At 49.6% G+C, this 20,027-nt stretch overlaps 2 protein-coding genes across 2 annotated transcripts; both read right to left on the bottom strand.

Moving 5' to 3' along the window:
- Positions 1–1,718: 1,718 nt before the first annotated feature.
- LOC142766908 (uncharacterized) lies at positions 1,719–5,472 on the bottom strand. The gene is made up of 2 exons (XM_075868112.1): positions 5,118–5,472; positions 1,719–2,167 (listed from the first exon to the last, which is right to left on the bottom strand). Exons 1-2 carry the CDS (start codon positions 5,454–5,456, stop codon positions 1,859–1,861), a joined length of 648 nt encoding a protein of 215 aa, XP_075724227.1. The 5' UTR covers positions 5,457–5,472; the 3' UTR covers positions 1,719–1,858.
- An 891-nt stretch (positions 5,473–6,363) lies between these two features.
- LOC142767751 (neprilysin-1-like) lies at positions 6,364–17,648 on the bottom strand. Its single transcript, XM_075869981.1, has 5 exons — positions 17,407–17,648; positions 16,981–17,254; positions 10,442–10,750; positions 6,761–7,167; positions 6,364–6,370 (listed from the first exon to the last, which is right to left on the bottom strand). The coding sequence occupies exons 1-5, from the start codon at positions 17,532–17,534 to the stop codon at positions 6,364–6,366; spliced, it is 1,125 nt and encodes a 374-aa protein (XP_075726096.1). The 5' UTR covers positions 17,535–17,648.
- Between the last annotated feature and the right edge of the window lie 2,379 nt (positions 17,649–20,027).

The following is a 20,027-nucleotide window of genomic DNA, read 5'->3' as shown; positions in this document are numbered from 1 at the left end:
CAGCTTTAAACGTACTGCTTCACGCTTGCCGAAAGTCCGGGCCAGTAGTACGCCTCACTTACTCTGGCGAGCGTTCGCGAGTAACCTAGATGACCAGATGTGGGCTCGTCATGACACGCAGAGAGGACTTCGTCCCGCATGTCCTTCGGAACGACGAGGAGGTAAGCGCGGCTCGTAGAACGGGCGTTTTGTTTTGTACAGGACATTATCTCGGAGGCAGAAAGACGTCATGACGCGAGATAAATGGCGAGCCTATAACAGCGCTATGACCCTCCAGTTAGTCGATGAGTGGTCGAATCTCTTCATCCTCTCGCTGGCGTCTGCTCAAGTCAGATGAGCTAAGGGCGCCCACGAAACCGTCATCGTCCTCTTCTTCTTGATTGACTAAAGGTATGGGTGCACGCGAGAGCGTATCAGCGTCTTCATGCTTTCGTCCAGATTTATATACGATGGTCACATCAAATTCCTGTAGACGCAAGCTCCATCGGGCCAGTCGTCCAGAGGGATCACGAATGTTTATCAACCAGCAGAGGGCATGGTGGTCTGTCACCACTTTAAATGGACGACCATAGAGGTACGGGCGAAACTTGGTGATCGCCCACACTACTGCGAGAGACTCTTTCTCTGTGGTCGTGTAATTAACCTCGGTACGGGACAGCGAGCGGCTGGCATAGGCTATGACTCGTTCTTTGCCGTGTTGATGCTGGACGAGCACTGCGCCGAGGTCGATGTTACTGGCGTCAGTGTGCACCTCTGTGTCAGCATCATCGTCAAAATGCGCAAGAACAGGGGCTGACTGCATCCGCTGTCGTAGCTCGGCAAAAGCAGCCTGTTGCTCGGTAGCCCATACAAACGGTGTGTCGTCGCGTGTAAGGCGAGTCAAGGGTTCCGCTATCTTCGAAAACCCTCTAATAAATCGTCGATAGTAGGCGCACAAGCCCAGAAAGCGCCGAACAATCTTTTTGTCTGTAGGATGCGGAAACGCGGCTACAGCGGCAAATTTTTCGGGGTCGGGTCGGACTCCTTTGGCGTTGACTACAGGGCCAAGGAGTTTGAGCTCTTCATAACCAAAGTGACACTTCTGCGGTTTGAGTGTAGATCTGCTGATTAAATAGCCTGTAGCACACTCCTGAGGCGGTGAAGATGTGACAGCTTGGCCCTCTTCACCAGACATCGCCTGCCTTCAAGGCGTGAAGTTGTCAGTTGGGCCTCCCTCCGCTTTCATGATTTGTAGATGTATACGCAGATTCCGAACATCCGCCTCGCACCCAGCAGAGCGATATGTGGTATTGCTGGGTTACGTCCACACTTCCATACCATACGGTAGAGTGTATCCCTTGCAGATCAGTATGTGTAGTTGCTTTGGCAGCGTAAGTGTTTGTTAACAAATTGTACGCGGAGGTGGTCGAAGCCGAAAACACAGGTGCACTGGCTTCGCTCGCCTTCGCTTGCTTCGCGCAAACGGAAGCCAGCAGACATAGCTTGTATTAGCGCGGAACACATAAAAAAAGGGAAAAGACAACACAGACGTCAAGAAAGGTAGGTGCTACTTTCAGTGCCTACCTTTATTGACGTCTGTGTCGTCTTTTCCTTTTCTTTCAGTTGTATTAGCGCATCACATATGAAAAAAAGGAAAAGACAACACAGACGTCAAGAAAGGTAGGCACTACAGTAATAACAATTCCCAGTGCTTCGCCCACTCGTCACAATTGACTCAGTGAAGATGCGTGCATTTTCTTTCGCTTGTTTAAGTTTAGGCGATTCGACACACACATTTAATAAACATACACATAACGCACTGTATACCGTGCGAACGCTACACTCGTTTCGCACGATATACGGTGCATGGCGTTATACGCTAAACGAATCTCTTGCATTGGTGCCTCGATCGCATTTTGCTTCTAGGAGGGCACGCAAAGGCGTCGCTGAAATCTTCCTTGTGTTTAAGGGGCTCGTTGCACAGCGCCGCGCCGTGTTGCGCCCCGCACTGCATGTAGCACAGCATCACGTAGAACAGCTGGCGTCCCGACAGAGGCACGTCGGGCAGCCTCTGTTCGTCGAAGGACGCCTCCGTCCTGAGCACCGCCAGCGCGACGTCTATTGCGGCACCGGACGCCATGTGGAGGCCCACTCTTCGCTCCCATTCGGCGTCGGCCTCCCTCGGTCGCTGAAACAAAGTGCGACCCATAATGGCATTCGAGACTGATCGTGCCGTAAGCTTATCTTTACATCGCAAGAAAATAGTAGGACGTTTGAGCTTCGCCTTCAAGATTTGATAGAGATGGCGTAATCTGGCCTGGTGCGAATCAGCTTCCGATGCTTCGGTTCATGCCGCCCCGCCGCGGTGGTCTAGTGGCTAAAGTACTCGGCCGCTGACCCGCAGGTCCCGGGATCGAATCCCGGCTGCGGCAGCTGCCTTTCCGATGGAGGCGGAAATGTTGTAGGCCCGTGTGCTCAGATTCGGGTGCACGCTAAAGAACCCCAAGTGGTCGAAATTTCGGGAGCCCTCCACTACGGCGTCTCTCATAATCACGCGATGGTTTTGGCACGTGAAACCCTCACATATCAATATCGGTTCATGCCTAAACCGTGCCGTTAGGAAACGAAAGACTGTGCGCGTAACACTGGTCATTTCATAGTGCCACTGAATGCCTCCTGCAAGCGCACTTAGGTGGCTCGTGGGCCACATTTATTCCCGTTATGAATCAGCGAAACGTCCGATGCGCGTCCGTAGGGCAACACGCCAATCTAAGCTGATTACAGTTAAGTATGTCAGATAATTTGTAATCAGTGGGCCATCAAAACACCTAATCGTTGCTCAGTTCACATCTGTCGCCGCCTGGCGCGAAACGGTCGTGCCACGCAATACACGACGCGTTAAGGAGACTTATGCCACTAAATGACATTCATATAGTGTTCTATTCTCAAACCACTTCGAACAAACAATCTGGCCCTGATGAAACTCCTGCGTGCCAACACTGACGTCCTGGGTTCGATTCCCACTCGGACCCAGAAATTTCTGTTATTCACTTTCTTCGAATATTTTCCCGCTTACAACCAACGACACCGACACTGAATACCGAAGGTACCCGCTATGCGTCTGTAAGGTATTACGTGCCCGTTGCTAATCCTGCATGTGGCTGATGACGATGAAGAATTGTAGCTAAGCACGTTGCAGTACGTGGGAAACATTAAACCACACACTCGTTGCGTAATCAGCATCGCGTGATGAGCGGTTGTTATTTCACTCTTCCTCCTCGCTATACATCACAGATTGACGTCATTCCTTGCCCGATGTGACGCCTGTATAGAGTCCTTTTGCCAATGAGATTCAAGCCCCAGCATCGGTGTGGGGTCAAAAACAACTACAATGCAGGCGGCACGGGTTAGAATTGATCCTGCGTATATTTTTGCGACTACTTTTTCATGTCTGTGTCTATCAATTACTTTTTTTATGTCTATCGGTTACGCCACCGACAGGGACTGGCGTTTAAGGACTACGCTAAAAAATACCGGGTTCCCAACGAAGGTACCCATATGCTATGGCGCTTCGTGTAACCTCAATTGAAGTCACATCCATTTTCGTCTAATTTACTTTTTCAAAATAAAAAACACGGTTTAAGAAGCAACTAACTCGTTATTAAGTCACTGTAAAAAATGTACACCAGCATACAAGTACCATGACCTAGGTTTCTGTTGCGCATACTCCATACTTGCCCGTTTTCGTTTTATCTAGGCCCTACAGATGTCACCATTTATCTGAATGAAAAATTACCCCAGCCGTCGGCGGGATGCCAACCTTCGAATCACGATACCCGATGTTCTGCGAATTGAATTACGACTGCGGGGGGGGGGGGGGGGGGACGCTCGCTTGTCTACTTTGTAGAGTATTTATGTGTGCTTAGGCCTAATCACCGGTAGTGTTATCCAGTGCCCCTCGCTGCCCTGTTTCATGGCAGAGGGAGAGAGAAAAGACTTCATTGAACACAATGGGCAGGCCATTTGGTCTCGGTGGCTTTAGGGGGCGGCTTGAAGTCCTGGACTGGGGCGGCATCCCTGCCGCGCCGGACGGCCCAGAGTTGGTCGTTCAGCAGTAAAAAAAATAAAAATTCACGCATCCCTACGAAGGGAATCAAGACAAACGGACGTAGCTGGGCGTATCGTATCCTTGAGTAACCACACATTACCCGACCGTTGCCCCACATAATGTAAAGTTAGTGGCATTAAGTGTATATAGAAATCAAAAAATTTAATTGTTTTCCCTTGCTGTCATCATAGGCGATTCAAGAAGAATTTCAAATATTAGTGGATTGGAGGATTTGCCTCTAAAGTGAATCCAAGCACCGACCACCTTATACCCCTTATACCTATGGCGAGACATACCATTTTAATACGGGCAATTTGTTCGAATAGAGTGCTCGAAATGTCCGTTTGTGTTACGGGTTTCCCTGAAGGAATAAAGTATACATTTAAGGGTTCGTTTTCCTTGTTAGACAATAATAATCAGATATAAACATCAGGGCGCATTTTAGCAGCGATCAACTCATAAGTGCCCTTCTCTATGGTTTATTTTCACCGGAAACAGCGATCTCTTACCTTACGCCCATGTCTAGGTTGAAGTCCATTGTGATACCTTTCTTTGTGTCTCGCATATGTTTCGACTATAGCAACGGTTCTATCCCGGGATCATTATGAAAGACAAGGCAAGGTCTTCAGGAGCTTGCAGCCCCTCGCTGGATTCCGTGCCGACCGGTTGTGCCCTCGTGATCTCCGACGTCAGTGCAGCTCTGACCTACTGGACTTGCCCTACGCCATCTCCTGACGCCGACAAGAGCTCTCGCAAGTGGTGCCCCGTCCTTGGACTTCTGTGACCGTGTTTCCATCTTTCCCATCTCTCCTATCCCCTTGATATGTCCTCGCTCGCTGTCCCAGCGCATCTCTCTCTCTCCCTCTCTACACCTTTATTCCTATCCTTTTAATCCCTCCTCACCCCCATCCCTCGTGAGCTACTGCTGAGGTGTCGCACCCTGATGCAGACAGTTACGGGGCTCACTTTTCTTTTCCCTCTTATAGCCACATCTCTCAGGAGCTTCGCCCCTAGAGCTCGCTCGACTTACGTCTTCGTACATTGCCGCGTAGAAGCAGCTTCGGAAGATATCTAGGGAATCGGTGCTGTGTCCCTCGTGACGAAGGTCGACGTAGCTGAAAATGGTGGCCTTGGCCACTTCGACGCCGAACGTGCCCAGGCGCACCGGTGCGGGCGCAGACACGTGGTACACAGGCGGCGCTAGTACGGAAGGCTTGAGGGTGTAGTCTAGCCGGTCAGGATAGGTGAAGAACGCGTACAGTTCGTCCCGCAGCATCCACGTATGAATCTGCGTACCGATGGCGTCCGCGTCTGTCTGACGGAGGGCGTTAGCAGCGTCTCGCACGTTCCTCACGAAGCTCACCTCCATGTCCGGAAAACGGGAGAACCTGTGGCCAGCAATCGAAGCACAAAAAACTTCAGAAATAGTGTGAATGGTACAGAATTGCTTCTATTTTCTTGGCACGCTGTTTCCACTATGATGGTTACAGTGCCTGCAGAACCGGAAGTTTCTTGAAAGGGTCGTACACTGCAGACCAAATAACATACTGCTCGTCATGCTTTTGTACCTCTCCTCATCCCTTCATGTAATACTCTGAAAAGGGAATTAGAGGAATTAAATGACATGATGATGATGATGACGACGACAGTGTTTGAAGACTTCGAGAGCCTTCAATGCCTCAACAAAAATAAAACTGTTCATCGTTGTAAACACGAGGGATACTAAATATCATCACCTCTTGTTGACGCCACCCATTACGGTGATCATGACATTACGGAAAACGCAAATTTCATAGTTCACATGACATCACGTCATGTTATGACGTCATATCCCGCCACATCACCGCTTTGTGAAAGTTGAGCGTATCATATGAGCAGTGCAAGACGAGGTGAGGTGCGAATGGTTTGCAACGCCTCCAATTCTGAAGGCACTGACACGACGACGTCGTTGCAGGTGATTGCGTGAGATGACATCATGAACTCCATAACATGGTCCCAGTTTGTGCCAATTTCTGAGGTAACACGAAATCAGGTGAGGTGCACATGTAGGTTTTAGTATAATCGATACTGCGGGCACTGCAATTGCATGTTAGGCGCAGAATGTTTCTTGCGGGAGGTTGGGGAGGCGGGAATAAATCCACTCCTTAAGCAGACCGCATAGCGCAGACCCGAACGCAGAACCAGAATAGTCCTTACAACACACCTCCATTGTAGATAGTGCTGGTACGTACGCACAGTGTCTAGAACTGCAAAAATAAAAAAAGAAGAGTGGAGCATTACAGGCTGCAGAAAAAAATGAGGAAGTACCACGCAAGACCCACACCGCAATTGTAGTCCCTTTGATAATGTACGCTCCTTGTGCATGCCCCATCATTGTCTTGTTCTGTGTAAGGTTCTGCGCTGTGTATTATTCTTAAGTGAGCACCAATGAACACGGTCAAACCTTGTTCCTTTTAGGATCAGTACATCCACAGGCGTGCGCACGGGGGGGGGGGTGCAGAGACAGCTCCATACATTGACATGATAGAAAGGGGGAACTGCGACGAACCATCTCTACCTCACCCCCCCTCCCCTCGTGAAGAAGAACCCCGCTCGCGCTTATCAATGCATCCACTAAGATGTCGAAGACGACGGTTACTGCAATACAGAGGGGCTATGCGAGATCTTTCTAACCTGGCCTCGAGGTCATGCGCACTGGCAATGTTCATGATGCTGAAGACAACGTCCATCTCAAACCAAGGGTAGGTGGCCCTGTCGAGGCTCTGGTACACGGTGCGACGCACGGCCCTGGCGATGCGTGAAGCGTCGGCGCGCACCGGTTCTGTGTATACGCTCGCCACGAACGGCACGAACAGGGCCACTCCCATGGTCGCTAAGGTGAAGGACAGGCACGCGCGCTGGTGTTGCGCCGCGACATCCTCGCCGTAGCCGTGGTAGTTTGCGATCAGCTGTCGGTTGGCGAACCACGAGGTGAACTGGACACACAGCCAGCCGATGACGAGCTCTACGGCGGTCTCCTTCTGCGCGATCAGCTGCAGCGCCACCAGGAAATACTCCCGGTGGCTCGTCGAGATCGTGATCTGAATGTGTAGCACACGAAAGAAGGGTCTTTGGTGCCTTTAGGTGAGTTGACTGTTGGGCAATCCGCATAATGTGTTTAGAATAACTGGTTAACGATTTATAGTACTTGGTACTGTACTATGGGAGAGCACTAGTCTGTCCCGTTGGCCTAGTGCTTATAGCACTAGGCCCGTGAACTGTGAGATAAAGCCTCTCTGGCTGAAGCATTTGCAGTAATGTGTGTTTAGAAAAAGTTCTTAACGATTTAGAGTAAGAGCTAGTCTACTATGGAAGAACATAAAGCCGTGCCGTAGGCCTTGGTTATGTAAAAAACGCCCATGCATATCCATGAAATAAATGCTGATGATGGTGCGAAGCAGTATGCATCAGATTATGCACTATGGCCTTCTGTGTTGTTCTGGTTAACAGCCTTTTATTTTGATCTTGTTAAATTTGTGTTCTGTCATGTGATTTGAGTGATGGGTGTAAATGTCAATGTATTTGTGGTGTTTTATTTTGTATGTTCCCGTTAACAGCCTTTTCATAATTTTTTTGTTCTTCACAGATGTTCCGGTTTCTACGTTCATTGTAGACAGCGGGCGGTGGTTAATGGACGGAGGGACATTGTGCGGAGTTAAGGTACATCGCTCCTAAAAATTGGTGAGCTTCGCACAGCTGGTGCAAATCCCGAGAAAACAGGGAACCTGGTGGCATCCTTTTCATTCCCTCCTTTTCACCCTAGCTTACCTAAGCCCCTCCCATGCCACACTTCACTATGCAATGATACGCTGTGCCACTCACTTCCTTCTTCCTCACTATCACGTCAGTCCTTCTCATGCTCGGTTTTCATTAGCATTCTCGCGCAATACTATAAAAGGCTATGTTGTGATTTCTCTCTCTCTCTCGCTTTGTTTCTTCCTATCTCTTCCACTGTCACAGCTAGGCTACACTATTTCGTGTAAGATACACGCACAGAAACAAACTGTCTATCAACTCCGGGATAAAATGAGCAGTAGGCTACACTACGCGAAAGCTGCCGAAAAAAATATCGCATTAAAATCTTGAAAGGTGAACGGCTGAGCGTCTACACGAATATTCAAGTGTAGCGAATCATGAAAATAAGTGTCCGTAGCATCATATCAAAGTCTGCGTTCATCGTTAGCTCAAATACACAACGTATGCTACGCCGGTGAAGGGTTATAAAGTATATTGTTTTCAGTTGCTCATGTCGCGTAGCAGCTACGACATTGTGTGCTGCAACTAGTGGACTGGACCTCCCTATAGGGAGGTCAGCCAAGGGGCTACCGGACATCTAGGAGCACAGCTACGTTTGCTTATAGTGTTTCAAATAAGTTGTATTCGTTAATCAATCGGGCTGTGCTCGCCTATATGAATGCGTGTTCGATGTGCACACGATGATATCGGAGGGTGTCATTGTGGTGTGCAAGGTAATCATATGCATACATTATGCGGGATAACATTTTAATTGCAGCATGTTTGAATAGTAAAGCTACAAACGTATCGCTACTTCCGGGTAGGTGATAAGCGTAACTATATAATCGCTCTAACGGTAGTAAAGTTTCTAATTTGACAGTTCCTACTTTCGCTTGCTACATAGCTATTGAATACTAGATGAGAAGATGCTCTTTGCCTCACGTGTGTAACGCCGCACGTACGTGCGTCCGTACGAACGTGCCGCAACGCGTTCCCCTTACCGCAGAGGTTGTAGCGGTACCAAGTATAGGTCCCGCCACAGCTGCGTGTTACCGTCACGCTCCCCTCGCAGGTGCGCCGTGACATCACTCTCTCCCTCCCCCGCAGCACGCTCGCCGCAGCACCCGAAGCTGCAGCTAGCTGCCGGCTCCTCCACCCGCAACACCCTTCTATCTCGCTTCACCCTCTCCACCTCTTTCAATGCTCGAGCGAACGTCGAATAAAAATACCCTTTCGGTTCATATATCTGCGATGAAACGTACACAAAACCCAACCCGCCTCCCGTGTTCTTGCGTTTTGAAAAAAACGCGTACCAAGTAAAGGCCAAACCTCATAAACGCGAAAATGCATGCGTCAGCGACGAGCGACGCGACGTAGATTGCCTTCGCGCGAACAGTCGCTAGCGCAGGCAAACCTCATTCACGTGACGGCTTCGGCGAGCGAACTCCACCATTGCTTGCATGAGGCCGTCTACTCGTACCAAGAAAACCGCGTAGTGAGCGGTATGCAATTAAAAAATAACACATATTGTTGCGTAATGGAACGGAAAGTGTTTATGAATGCCTTGCAGCACTTTTTTATGTGCACGTGCATAAACATTACATTATTTCTTAGTTGTGTACGCGAGACTCGGGCGGAGAGGTGAGTGAGAGGAGGTGGCGATTTTGCGGCACATGAAGAGAGCCGGCAGTACGTCATTCATGTACATCCTATTCCGGTGCTTTGAGCACAGCCCTTCCCGGCGATGGGCGGCGGTTTCCAAATCTGGTGAATAGGGAGTATACATGAACGGCCGTTCATGTAGGCTCCCTATTGGTGAACCGAGCGATCGCGCGAAAACTACCCCGCGACACGTCGCGTGAACGCCCTGTTTCATCGCTCATAGCATCGCTCGTAGCTGTCACGTGCATTTTCGCGTTTGTGAGGTTTGAGCTCAAACGCTACACCGTGTTTTGCTTCAAACCATTCTTCTAGCACCCGTATCGACGCCCTTTTCAGCCGGGTGAACGCCATGCGCACCGCTGCGCCCTCGCATTCAATAGAACCCTTGTAAAAACGGCAGCAAACACTGGGCGGTGGCGTGCATGGTAAAGAAAGAAACTACCACGAAAGCGTGCATCCACCGGGCTCCGTTCTTTTATATTCCGCCTTTGTTATGGCAGTGGTGTCCCACGCAATTATACGCTAAAGTTGTAGCTGCGGTCGCAGGAGCACTCTTTCGTCGACTTGATTTGGTAAAACTCAACTAGCCTCTCTGCATATAGAGGCAGAAGGCAAAACATATCTTTTTCTCACCTGGTCGTGGGGAAAACAGTCGCATGGAACGTCGCTTGCATAACGAAGGCGGAATAAAAAAGAACGTAGCCCAGCGGACGCAGGCTTTTCGTGGTTGTTTCTTCCTTTACCACGGACGCCACCGCCCAGTGTTGCCGTCGTTTTTGCAAGGGGTCTATCAGGGTTCCCATTGGGGAGTTCGTCCATGCATTTTTGGGGGACAAGCGCTCACTGCAGGTTAGTTGTAATAATCAATATTTCTCCTAAAGTTCCAGCGCGCCTCTTAGTGTAAACACGTCCCCGCACCTCTTCGCTTCCGGTGAGGTCGTAGTGCCTCGCGATGGTAGTGGTCCACCGTTCCCACGTTCCGGATGTGTCATAGGGGCTTCTTTCGAACACGTACGCTCGAGGCGCCATGCTGTGCATCTGGAGAAGTGGTTCCATGACATCGGCCTCGAACCCAAGCATATCTTCGAAGGTGACGCCATCTGTTACGCCGGCACCGTAGTGCGTGTACAGCGTCTCGAAGTACTGTCGGTGGGCCGGCGACCCCGGCACGAGCCTTAGAACCGTCCTCTTGAAGAGGTCGAGGCCTCGAGTAGGTTTCACAACGATCTATAAAATCAGAGAGAAAATGGATGCTTGGTCGACGAGGTACGATGGAGTAGAAATAATAAGAACTCAAAATAGAAAGCACTAGTATAGGCACCCGGAAAGGCAGTTTACGAGATCTGATTGTAGCGCCAAAACACACAGCCTAGCGAGTAGGCGCAGCAAAAGCGAGCCTTTCAATGCGTACCCTAGTGAGTAGACGCAGCAAAACCGAACTTGCACGTGCATATCATTTTCTTTTTTATTTGCGAGCAAGAGGGTCACGGCTGATTAAGCGCCCAGGAAGCATTCTTTGAAAACGTGCCAGAAAGGGCACTGACACTTCAGCATGTCACTGTGTTCAGTGAGCGTTCCATTTTCTTAGAATCCCTGGTGGTCGGTACCGAAAATGCTGAGGCAGAGCTTCATCGCGCCCTCTGGTACACTGTCGGGTGCCTATAGGAAAGCTCACAAAGTCGCTTATGCATTCACATGAAGGGCAGGTTTGACCATATTGACCTAACGAGCGCAGCGCACACACAGGGCGTTCATGACAACGTCTGCAAAATTTTTCAAACCTACGCGCCGCGTAAGCGGATCAAATTTCAAGTTTAACGCTGCTTGGACTCCTCGCGGACGCGCACCCCAAGGAGGATTAAAGAAAAATTGCTGGAGTGGAAGCTCCTGCAATGCCTTGCCAGCAGAAGTGAAGCCACTTTTTGCCACTGCCAAGATGGCGGAAACATGCTCTTTACTGATAGTGCCCACTAGATCAAGTGGCTTTGATACGTTATGTAAATGCTACGTTAGTTCTATATTAAAGGATAGTTGCTCCCGACGAAATAACAGACAGAAACAAGCCTGAATGACCGAATCTTCAAAGAACTTTATCTCCAATTAGAGGCTCACTACGGAAAATTAGTAACTTTAAGACGCACTTGGAGCACTATGTGGCCCTAAATAGTTCTCACATTAAACTCGTTGGGCATGCGAGAGAAACTCTTCGTTTTTAATCGATGAACGGTGATACTTTATCATGCCCCTAGTAAGATTACCACCACAACCGCCTGCTTGCCAGAGGAACGGCTTCAGTTCTGCGCAATGATTTCCACTCCAGCATTTTTTTTAATCCTCCTTGGCACACCCACATATGAAGGGACGACGAACAGGACGGGATGCAGATCCGTCCTCTATGTAGATGTATCTGCTCTGACGTCGCCAACCGTAGCCGTAACACCTCGATGATTATTTGGCACATGCACAGTTTGTTTTCAATTTGTTGCTCGAATAAATGACTAAAGCTTGAGAGCAAAAATAACGCACACGTACGAAACATGAGCGTTTTTTTAAAATTTTTACTGCGAATCACAGCGAGCCTATTCTGCCTCCGCTTCGCATGCGTTCATAATCAGGCGCTTTGCGCATCGTGAAGAGGCAACCCCTTACAATTAAAGTATACATTTTCTACCACGTTCCAACACTCGTCAGGCTCATTTATCTTCCCACGTTTATCTATATGTTCAAGAATGCAGCCCTGGCTGATAATACGGCTAGTCTCACGTCCATACAAGTGTCACACCTTACATGTTAGGATTGAAAGCCAAGCGATCGGCGAGGACACAGTCGGATTAACTCGTATAGAGAAGATGCGCGATGCTGGGAACGCCGCCTCAATAAGCTTCACGCCACAGCACCGCTCGCGTCTCGGGGGTGCGGGCTGGATGGGGCACAGTATACCTTGTTTAAACATGGCGTGTCCATGCGTACGAGCCACACAAATAATTATACCGCTCAAGTGCCGAAAAAGGCAGGGGAGGGATTTGGCTAGCGAAGACTACATGGGGCGAACAGCAATGACTTCAAGCGTGCCACCTCGCATCATGCATGGCTTCGCGGTGCTTCGAAACACTAGATTTCTCAGCATCTAATGACACAGATGGAAAATTTATTGTGGCAGTTTACCTGGTACGCCGCACCTTCCGTCCGCCCAGCGATAAGCTGGACAAAACGCACGCGAACTGCATATGTGCACGTACTCTCACTGTGTAGCAGACTACTCGAATGCACATCCTCCATATATATGAAAGGTCCGGCGTATTGACGTCGCCACATTAACCCACAAGCTCTGGCAATGTATCAAAAACTCGGAAGGTGCCAACTCCGGAACCCTTCCGCAGCGGTGGGCCGCTGCCTTGCGCAGACCAAGCGACCAGCCTAAAGCCTTCCATCAGGAACTAAGCAGGTCCTTTAAGTTCGCTCACCACCAATGACACCAACACCGGAATGTCTGCGAAACGAACTCTGTAACGCTATCACGTTAGATATATTACGTGCTACGTGACACCAGCGGCCAATACAGGAATGATCGTCCCTAGACGTCCTGGCGGCGAGCTGCGCCAGCTAATTACCACAGGTGGAAGTGCACAGATATGCACGATAAAATTAACTAAGGATGACCTGTGCCTGCTGGAAGGCAGGGTCTTCCAGCAGGCACTGAGTATTCGCGTGCAAGGTCTCGAAGTCTCCATCTGGGACATACCTAACCACCGGTCGGCTAAAGTTTTGCCAGACTGACAATAAAGCTGTTAGCAACCGAGACAATGCTCTTTATATTGTGCAACAACTTCCAGTGACTGATGAATTATTCATTATGTCACCTGGTGAGGGGACCTTTAAGGCAATTCGCAGGTGAAAGCTGCCGTCTTCCTTCATCAATGTATCTCGAGTTACTGTATATGCTACCTTTAGGTATCATATAGAGGGAGCAGATATGTTGACTGACCCTGCCCTCTTTCGAAAACTTTTGAAGGGGAAGACGCTACGGATCTCCGCAAGGTGCAGACGGGAGTCGTTCAATATATCGGGGCTCAGCAACATATATCTTACGTTGTACCGTGACGGTTACCCGTGGTGCGACGGTTCGTCAACTTTATTTCACATATCTTTGGAGTGTGAGTGACCGAGAGCGAGAGAATCTGAACTCTTTTCTTTTTAGAAAACAATATTGTAGGAAGTTCGGAGCAGTGGGAGGCGCAACTTGCCAGCTCGGACCCTGAGGTGCAATTAGCACTTGTGAGTCACGTTAGGCGAGCGGCGCAAGCTAGCGGAGCCCTGGACTTGGGGCCCCAACCTCCATGCATGCTCTGAATACAATTTGTGCCCCTTCCCTCAAAATAAAGTTTTGTTATTATTCTTATCCATTTAACCTAAAACTGCCCCCGAGTATGACCTCCAAGATTGGAGTCAGTTCATCTGGCTTTGCATTGGCTCCGTGATAAGACAACTTTTTGAAAGCCACGACGCTATGTAATGAGTCTAATTACACCCATGATGTCTTGTTACGTACGTCATAATGACGGCATGACAATGTCATAAGTTTCGGCTACTTCTGATGCCGCCGTGGCATCAATGGTAACGCGGAACTTGTGATAATTTATTCAACAATGTTTTGCAACACTCGTTCGTGACATTGCGGGAGGCGAGACACCGATCGTCGAATTTCGCATTTGAGGAGGCATCAAGGCATATCTCCCTAAAAAGAACACAGATAGCATCACTAATGCACTTTCAAACGTCAACGGTGTCACACGCATCATTCTTGTCGAAGTACTCTGGCTTTTGCGCTGTCTGTGTTCAAAGCTAGAGCGAAAATAAAAAACCTTTACGCTAATCTCGCATCGTCATTACACAGCCGCTACATAACATCCGCCGCGTCCTGATGACCTTTAGCCGCCGGGGCGCAAAGGAAGGCGCGTTTGTTCGGCTTTGGTAAAACAACAAGAGCCGCATGGATCAAGCGCCAGGTTGAAAAATAGGAGAACGCTCCTGGCTCTCGGCCAGCTTGGACACCGTGGTGTCCGAGCCAGGAGCGTTAATTCGCCTGGCTCTTCGTATGGTGGCTGGCCACAGCCACCATACCACAGCCGCAGTTCTTGCTCTTTCGTCTGTGCCACACATGCATTGCCCCTGTGCTTTTCTCGATCTAAGTCATGTCACGCTATCCGCTGCATAGAGGTGTCACAGCTACCTTCGATAGGGGCCTAGCCGCTGCGATAACGGCGTGCCGAGGAGTCAAGCCTTCTGCGCCTTCTGTCGTGGACACGCAGGCCAAAGTGATCAACTCTGCTTCGATTCGGACGACGCATCCCGAGGCGGCCAACCAAGTTGTCTATGAACTTACGACGCAAAGGCCGCCGTCAGGTTACTTAGGAAAGGCCGAGTAGCCCGGCAGATTGGGGAAATTCATGGAGGTGGCAAAAAGAGTGGCAGCTCCACCACGGCTACTGTTTACTTGTGCTACTTTGCGAAATAAATAATTCGTCGGAAGTCGGTGCTGTGCAAGGGTCCCACCATGGTGCCTTGTCTAAGAAGGTGCACCAACGTATAGACTTTCCCGTTATTTCAAGTTGGTCGGATAAAGATCGCGTTGGCTTTCAACGTATTGTTCCCTACCAAACAATTAACGAGAGAGGAAGAGTTGTGCTTAAAGTTTTTTATTGCGTGCTACAGCTCCAAACATTTAATTCTCTTAGCGCAACCTTGGTTCTTTTGAGCACCGTCTCAAACACGCACAGAATCACACAAACACGCACACGCACATACACACACTCGTAAATGCGCATGCGCGATTGGGAATGGTACGATGGAGGTGTTGTACCACTGTTGAACTGTCCCAATTAAATAAATTGATAATCAGCTCCTAATTATAAATACAACGTCATGGTTTGAACGAGTGGGGACAAGGATACGATTACGATGCATGCCGCAGTATAGAAGGCTCTATTCTTTTGAACCACCTGATATCGAGCGTGCACTGACAGCACACACTCTATGGGTCTCTAGCATTCCATCTTTATCGAAATACGATCGAATTCGCGGTTGGGATGTAACCCATGACTTTAGGGTCAGAAGCCGAGCATCGTAGCCAATGTAACATTGCACGGAGGCGGACGATTTGATTGTTGGGGTACACAGTACGCAGGTCAACGTATCCATCATGTCATTATTCTCGCATTCATAGCAATAGTGTTTTTAACCCACGAAGTGTTGACATTCTGTTTCAGCAAGACTCAGTGACAAAACACATGGGTGCGCTCTACTGTTACATAGGGCACATACCTACAATCTAAGACCTGCGACCCTGGAGGAGTGCATGGCTGACGGACTTCTTCACCATACATCATGAAGACACTATTCGAACATTTGAAACATCTAAAGCCTGTCTGATGACTTAGTCTTGCTTCTTTCTGAAGACGCGGTCTGGGGATGGTTTATTTCACAGAGAAAGCTGCGGCAGGATCACAACAGCAACTGGTCTTGATGCCTAAGTTGTTCCCATGGAACTTTTACGATCGCATGGAAGTTGCACCATAACCCTATTTGTGGCATTCGAGTATTATACCACAAAGCTACGTCAGTATTTGAATATCTTTCACAAAAATATCCTATACAGTTGTCATATCGGGCATTGAATCGCGCTAACACGCGTAATTTATCGTGGTAAAAGTTTAAAAACAGACAGGCGTCACAAAACGCGATTGATTTGATTTGATTTGTGGGGTTTAACGTCCCAAAACAACCATATGATTATGAGAGACCCGTAGTGGAGGGCTCCGGAAATTGTGACCACCTGGGGTTCTTTAACGTGCGCCCAAATCGTAGCACACGGGCCTACAACATTTCCGCCTCCATCGGAAATGCAGCCGCCGTAGCCGGGATTCGAACCCGCGACTTGTGGGTCAGCAGCCGAGTACCTTAGCCACTAGACCACCGCGGCGGGGCGTCACACAAAGCGAACTGCTCAATGAGTGCGTCGTTGAATGCTTCCAGCTCATTACGAAGGGCACAGTCATAACTCATCCTCATCAGGGACAGCACAAAAAATTATATATTAGTTGCCCCGTGAAAGTCTATGACGAGCTCTATAGACTATTCTACGGAGGTGTTTTAGTGCTGCCATGCTGGGCTGTTGGCATTTGTGTTTCGCGTCCTAAATAAATATTTGAACAGTGTTACGGTAGACGCATACACAAGAAAGCAGTTCGGTCGGTTCCTACGGTGTTTAATCGCCTCATTTAGTCACACCGCAATACACCAAACAAGAAAACATCGACTTCACAGCCCAAGATGGCGGCACCTATGTCAAATGGCCTGTGGAAAAGCTGCTTCTCAAGCTTTCGCTGCGGCCATGTGGCGCGTTTTATAACAAAGTCGTTCCGTCTCACTCTTTCTCGTTGGTAACGGCCTCCACGTACCTCAAACGAATAATCGCCGACTTTCTCGGCTTCGAACTCGAAGAAGCACGGCCAGCCCCACTTGTCGTTCAGCTCAAGCATGGTGCTCACCACGTCCACCGAGGCGGCGTCGCGATTGGCCGGGTGTTGCGGCCAGTGCAGGTTGACCTCGCGCAAGTGGCCACGAATTCGAGGCACGTAGTCTGTGTCTTGGGTCAAGACGTCGTCGCAGGTCTTAAAGAGACGCGCCGCTTTCTGCGCCACAGTCTGGCTTTCGGCCGGGATCTCCTCGTTCCTGCCGAAAAAAGTATGTCACAGTAAACCACAAAAGTTCGCGAACCACGCGAGCACGTGCCAAACCATGGGGAGCCTTCATGTGCGTGCCGCCATGATACTTCATGCAGCGACACCACGGGATAGACAGCCTGGCTGTAGAAGGACCCATACCTGGCGGTTTCGATGACGGTAGCGAGAAAGCGCTCGTTGATACGATTGCGCACCGACGTCCGGTTGCTCGCTGCCCCGCCGCACACGAAGCGGTAAAAGTCTTGACACGGACCCACCGACCAGTCCATGGATTCGCCAAGCAGCTGCACGCGAACAGAATGTCAGTCCTAAGCGATGCGTACGGGTGGAATGTTCTTGACTCGACTGATTGATATCGCCGCAGTGCACGCGCGTTTCTTGTTTCAATTTCGCACACACCCACAAAAGTGTAAGCAATGCTCGGCGCAGACCAAGTTCCAAATGCTTCGCGATTGTGGTAGACCAGTTTGTTGAACGCAAGACGCGAACAATCCAGCTTGCACTAACATTGCACTACATTGCACTAAACTTGGTCTCGAACAAACTATGAATGATTGTCGGGATTCGCGCCCCCAACGCACGATATGATAAACATGGATGACGTAGTGGAGAGCTCGCAAGATTGTGACCTGTTGGCACTGTTTAACATGCAGCTATACCTAAGTGCATTGCCCTTTAGAGCTTAGTTTCCATCGAAATGAGGCTCCTGCTGCCGGGATTCGATCCCGCAACCTCCGAGTCAACAGTAGAACGCCCTAACCATTTGACCACCGTACCGGGTAAGAAAAAAAAATTGATCGCAAACACCAAAAACGAGGGTCACGTGAGCACGGGCGTTGGCAGAGTTTTTCTTGTGGAGGGGGGGTACTTCGTTGACCGGAAGTGGGTGCCGGGCCGGCAGATGTGGTCCCAAGTCATATTGTGCCCTGTATACCACGGCAAATTGGTGAGCAGGGGGCTCTACAGATTTAACGGCTCGGCCACCCACCCTCCCTTTCACTAACTGCGAGCTATGCATATACACCATTAGCCACTGGCGTACTGTCCGTGGACTTAAAAAGAAACCTTCTTAAACAAAGTATGTACTTTGTTTGGACAAGCCATAAATGCTTTCCCTAGACATTGACGTGTCCGATGGCTCGATCAACGGAGGGGTGGGTTCACTGAAGCACATACTGTTGGATGACAGGGGCATTCCAAAATCGCCTGGCTCCACTTTAACTCAGAAGCAGCAGGAAAAATCGCTCGTGTCAAGTCCAGGACCGTTCAGGAAGTTGCTGGTCCCGTCGTGCCTGTGAATTCGGTTCCCATCGATATACGCACATTAGATGGACAAACTCGACCCACTGACCCACATGAGTTGTGGTGGCTGTTGCGCCGTTAAAACATCACACGGCTTCGTCGTAGAAACAGCCGTCGCACCTCACCGGGAACCTTGCGAACTAACTTCGTGAACTTCTTGCTGCACAACTTCCATGCAGCGTACCTACAGGATGCACCGGTGGCAGTCAAATCAAATCAAATCAAATAATTTTATTTTCCCAGAAAGAAACAGGTTCTGGAGAGGTTCACTGGCTAAAAGCTGTTTATGGACAGCTTGACGAGGCCAGTGAACCCTATACTGTGAACTGGAGACTTCAACGTTAGTGAACTTTGACGTGAAAACAAGGCGTTTGTCACATTTCTTGGGACCAAACTTCGACTTCGCCTCCTGTCAGACGTGATACAGTCAACTATTCACAACGCGTGTTCATTACTCTCGTTACTGCATAACTGTCCACTCTGGAACAATCGACCACGTTCGCTACATTTCGTATGGTTTTTGAATGAGTGAGTGAAACAACTTCATTGACGATGCGACATAAAGGGGGGAAAAGTAGGGGAATTACTGCAAGACTCTAGCGTGCTCGGACGTCCAGAAGCAGCAACCTACTCGCGTCAAACCCGTGGGGGCACCGCTTTAAGCCACTGGCATTGCAGGATGCAAAGCACGTGCTGGACCACGTCTCTTTGGTTGCCTGGCTCTTGACTCATGATTTTGATGCTGATGGTACTTCCTAAATCTTCAAGACTTACTTCGTATAACAGCCCGATGTGTTGCTATCGCACTCATTGCTTGGGTCTTGGGCCAAGACTAACTTTTTTTTTGTTTTTGCATGACTCACCCCCTTTGTAGCACCTTTATGCACCCTGATGAAGTGAAACCGGCCCAAATACGCCCTCAAGTGAACCGACAGACTGCGTACCGTGGTGTATTCCATGCAGGCCTTGTCGCAGACGGGCTTCATGACCTCTCCGTGCCAGGCCAGGAAAAGCGAGAGCGCACAGGTGCCGAGAATCAGAGCCGCAGCGAGCGCCACGCACATCGTACGACGCCAGGGGAAATCTTGCACCCAACCGCGCTGACCCTGGTCCGTGGCAACCCCGGCGCTAATGCGTTGGCGTATCAGCTGGGGTGGCTGGGGTCTGAGCTGGTTGCCGGGGTGCGCGTGAGGGTTCGGTGGCTCGGAGGTGACCGCAGTGCCAGATGACCTGCCCGTGTGTGAGTGGAAATCCAGGGGTTGATGCAGCTTGACCCGCTGCGTCGGTGGAAGTGAATATGACGAGATAAGGGCATCGGATAAGAGACTGTCATACCCTACAAGTGTAGAAGCTTGGGCAATAGTTGGCCTGGGTTTATGACGGCAAATGTTACAGTGCAAGAACATAAGAAAAAATGAGACAGAATAGAAAAGAGTGCCCTTTTCTATACTCTGTCCCAT

Source organism: Rhipicephalus microplus, chromosome 7 (assembly GCF_043290135.1).
Source record: "Rhipicephalus microplus isolate Deutch F79 chromosome 7, USDA_Rmic, whole genome shotgun sequence".
NCBI lineage: Eukaryota > Metazoa > Arthropoda > Arachnida > Ixodida > Ixodidae > Rhipicephalus > Rhipicephalus microplus.
This window is presented reverse-complemented; position numbering and strand designations above follow the sequence as displayed.

Coding starts and splice junctions, on each gene's coding strand:
- LOC142766908 (XM_075868112.1), bottom strand. CDS start 5,456: ATGGAGGTGAGCTTCGTGAGGAACGTGCGAGACGCTGCTAACGCCCTC. Junction 2,168..5,117: donor ACGCGGCAATGTACGAAGAC/GTAAGTCGAGCG, acceptor ACTTTGTTTCAG/CGACCGAGGGAGGCCGACGC.
- LOC142767751 (XM_075869981.1), bottom strand. CDS start 17,534: ATGGACTGGTCGGTGGGTCCGTGTCAAGACTTTTACCGCTTCGTGTGC. Junction 17,255..17,406: donor ACCGTCATCGAAACCGCCAG/GTATGGGTCCTT, acceptor TTTTTTCGGCAG/GAACGAGGAGATCCCGGCCG. Junction 10,751..16,980: donor TCGGCGATTATTCGTTTGAG/GTACGTGGAGGC, acceptor CTGATTTTATAG/ATCGTTGTGAAACCTACTCG.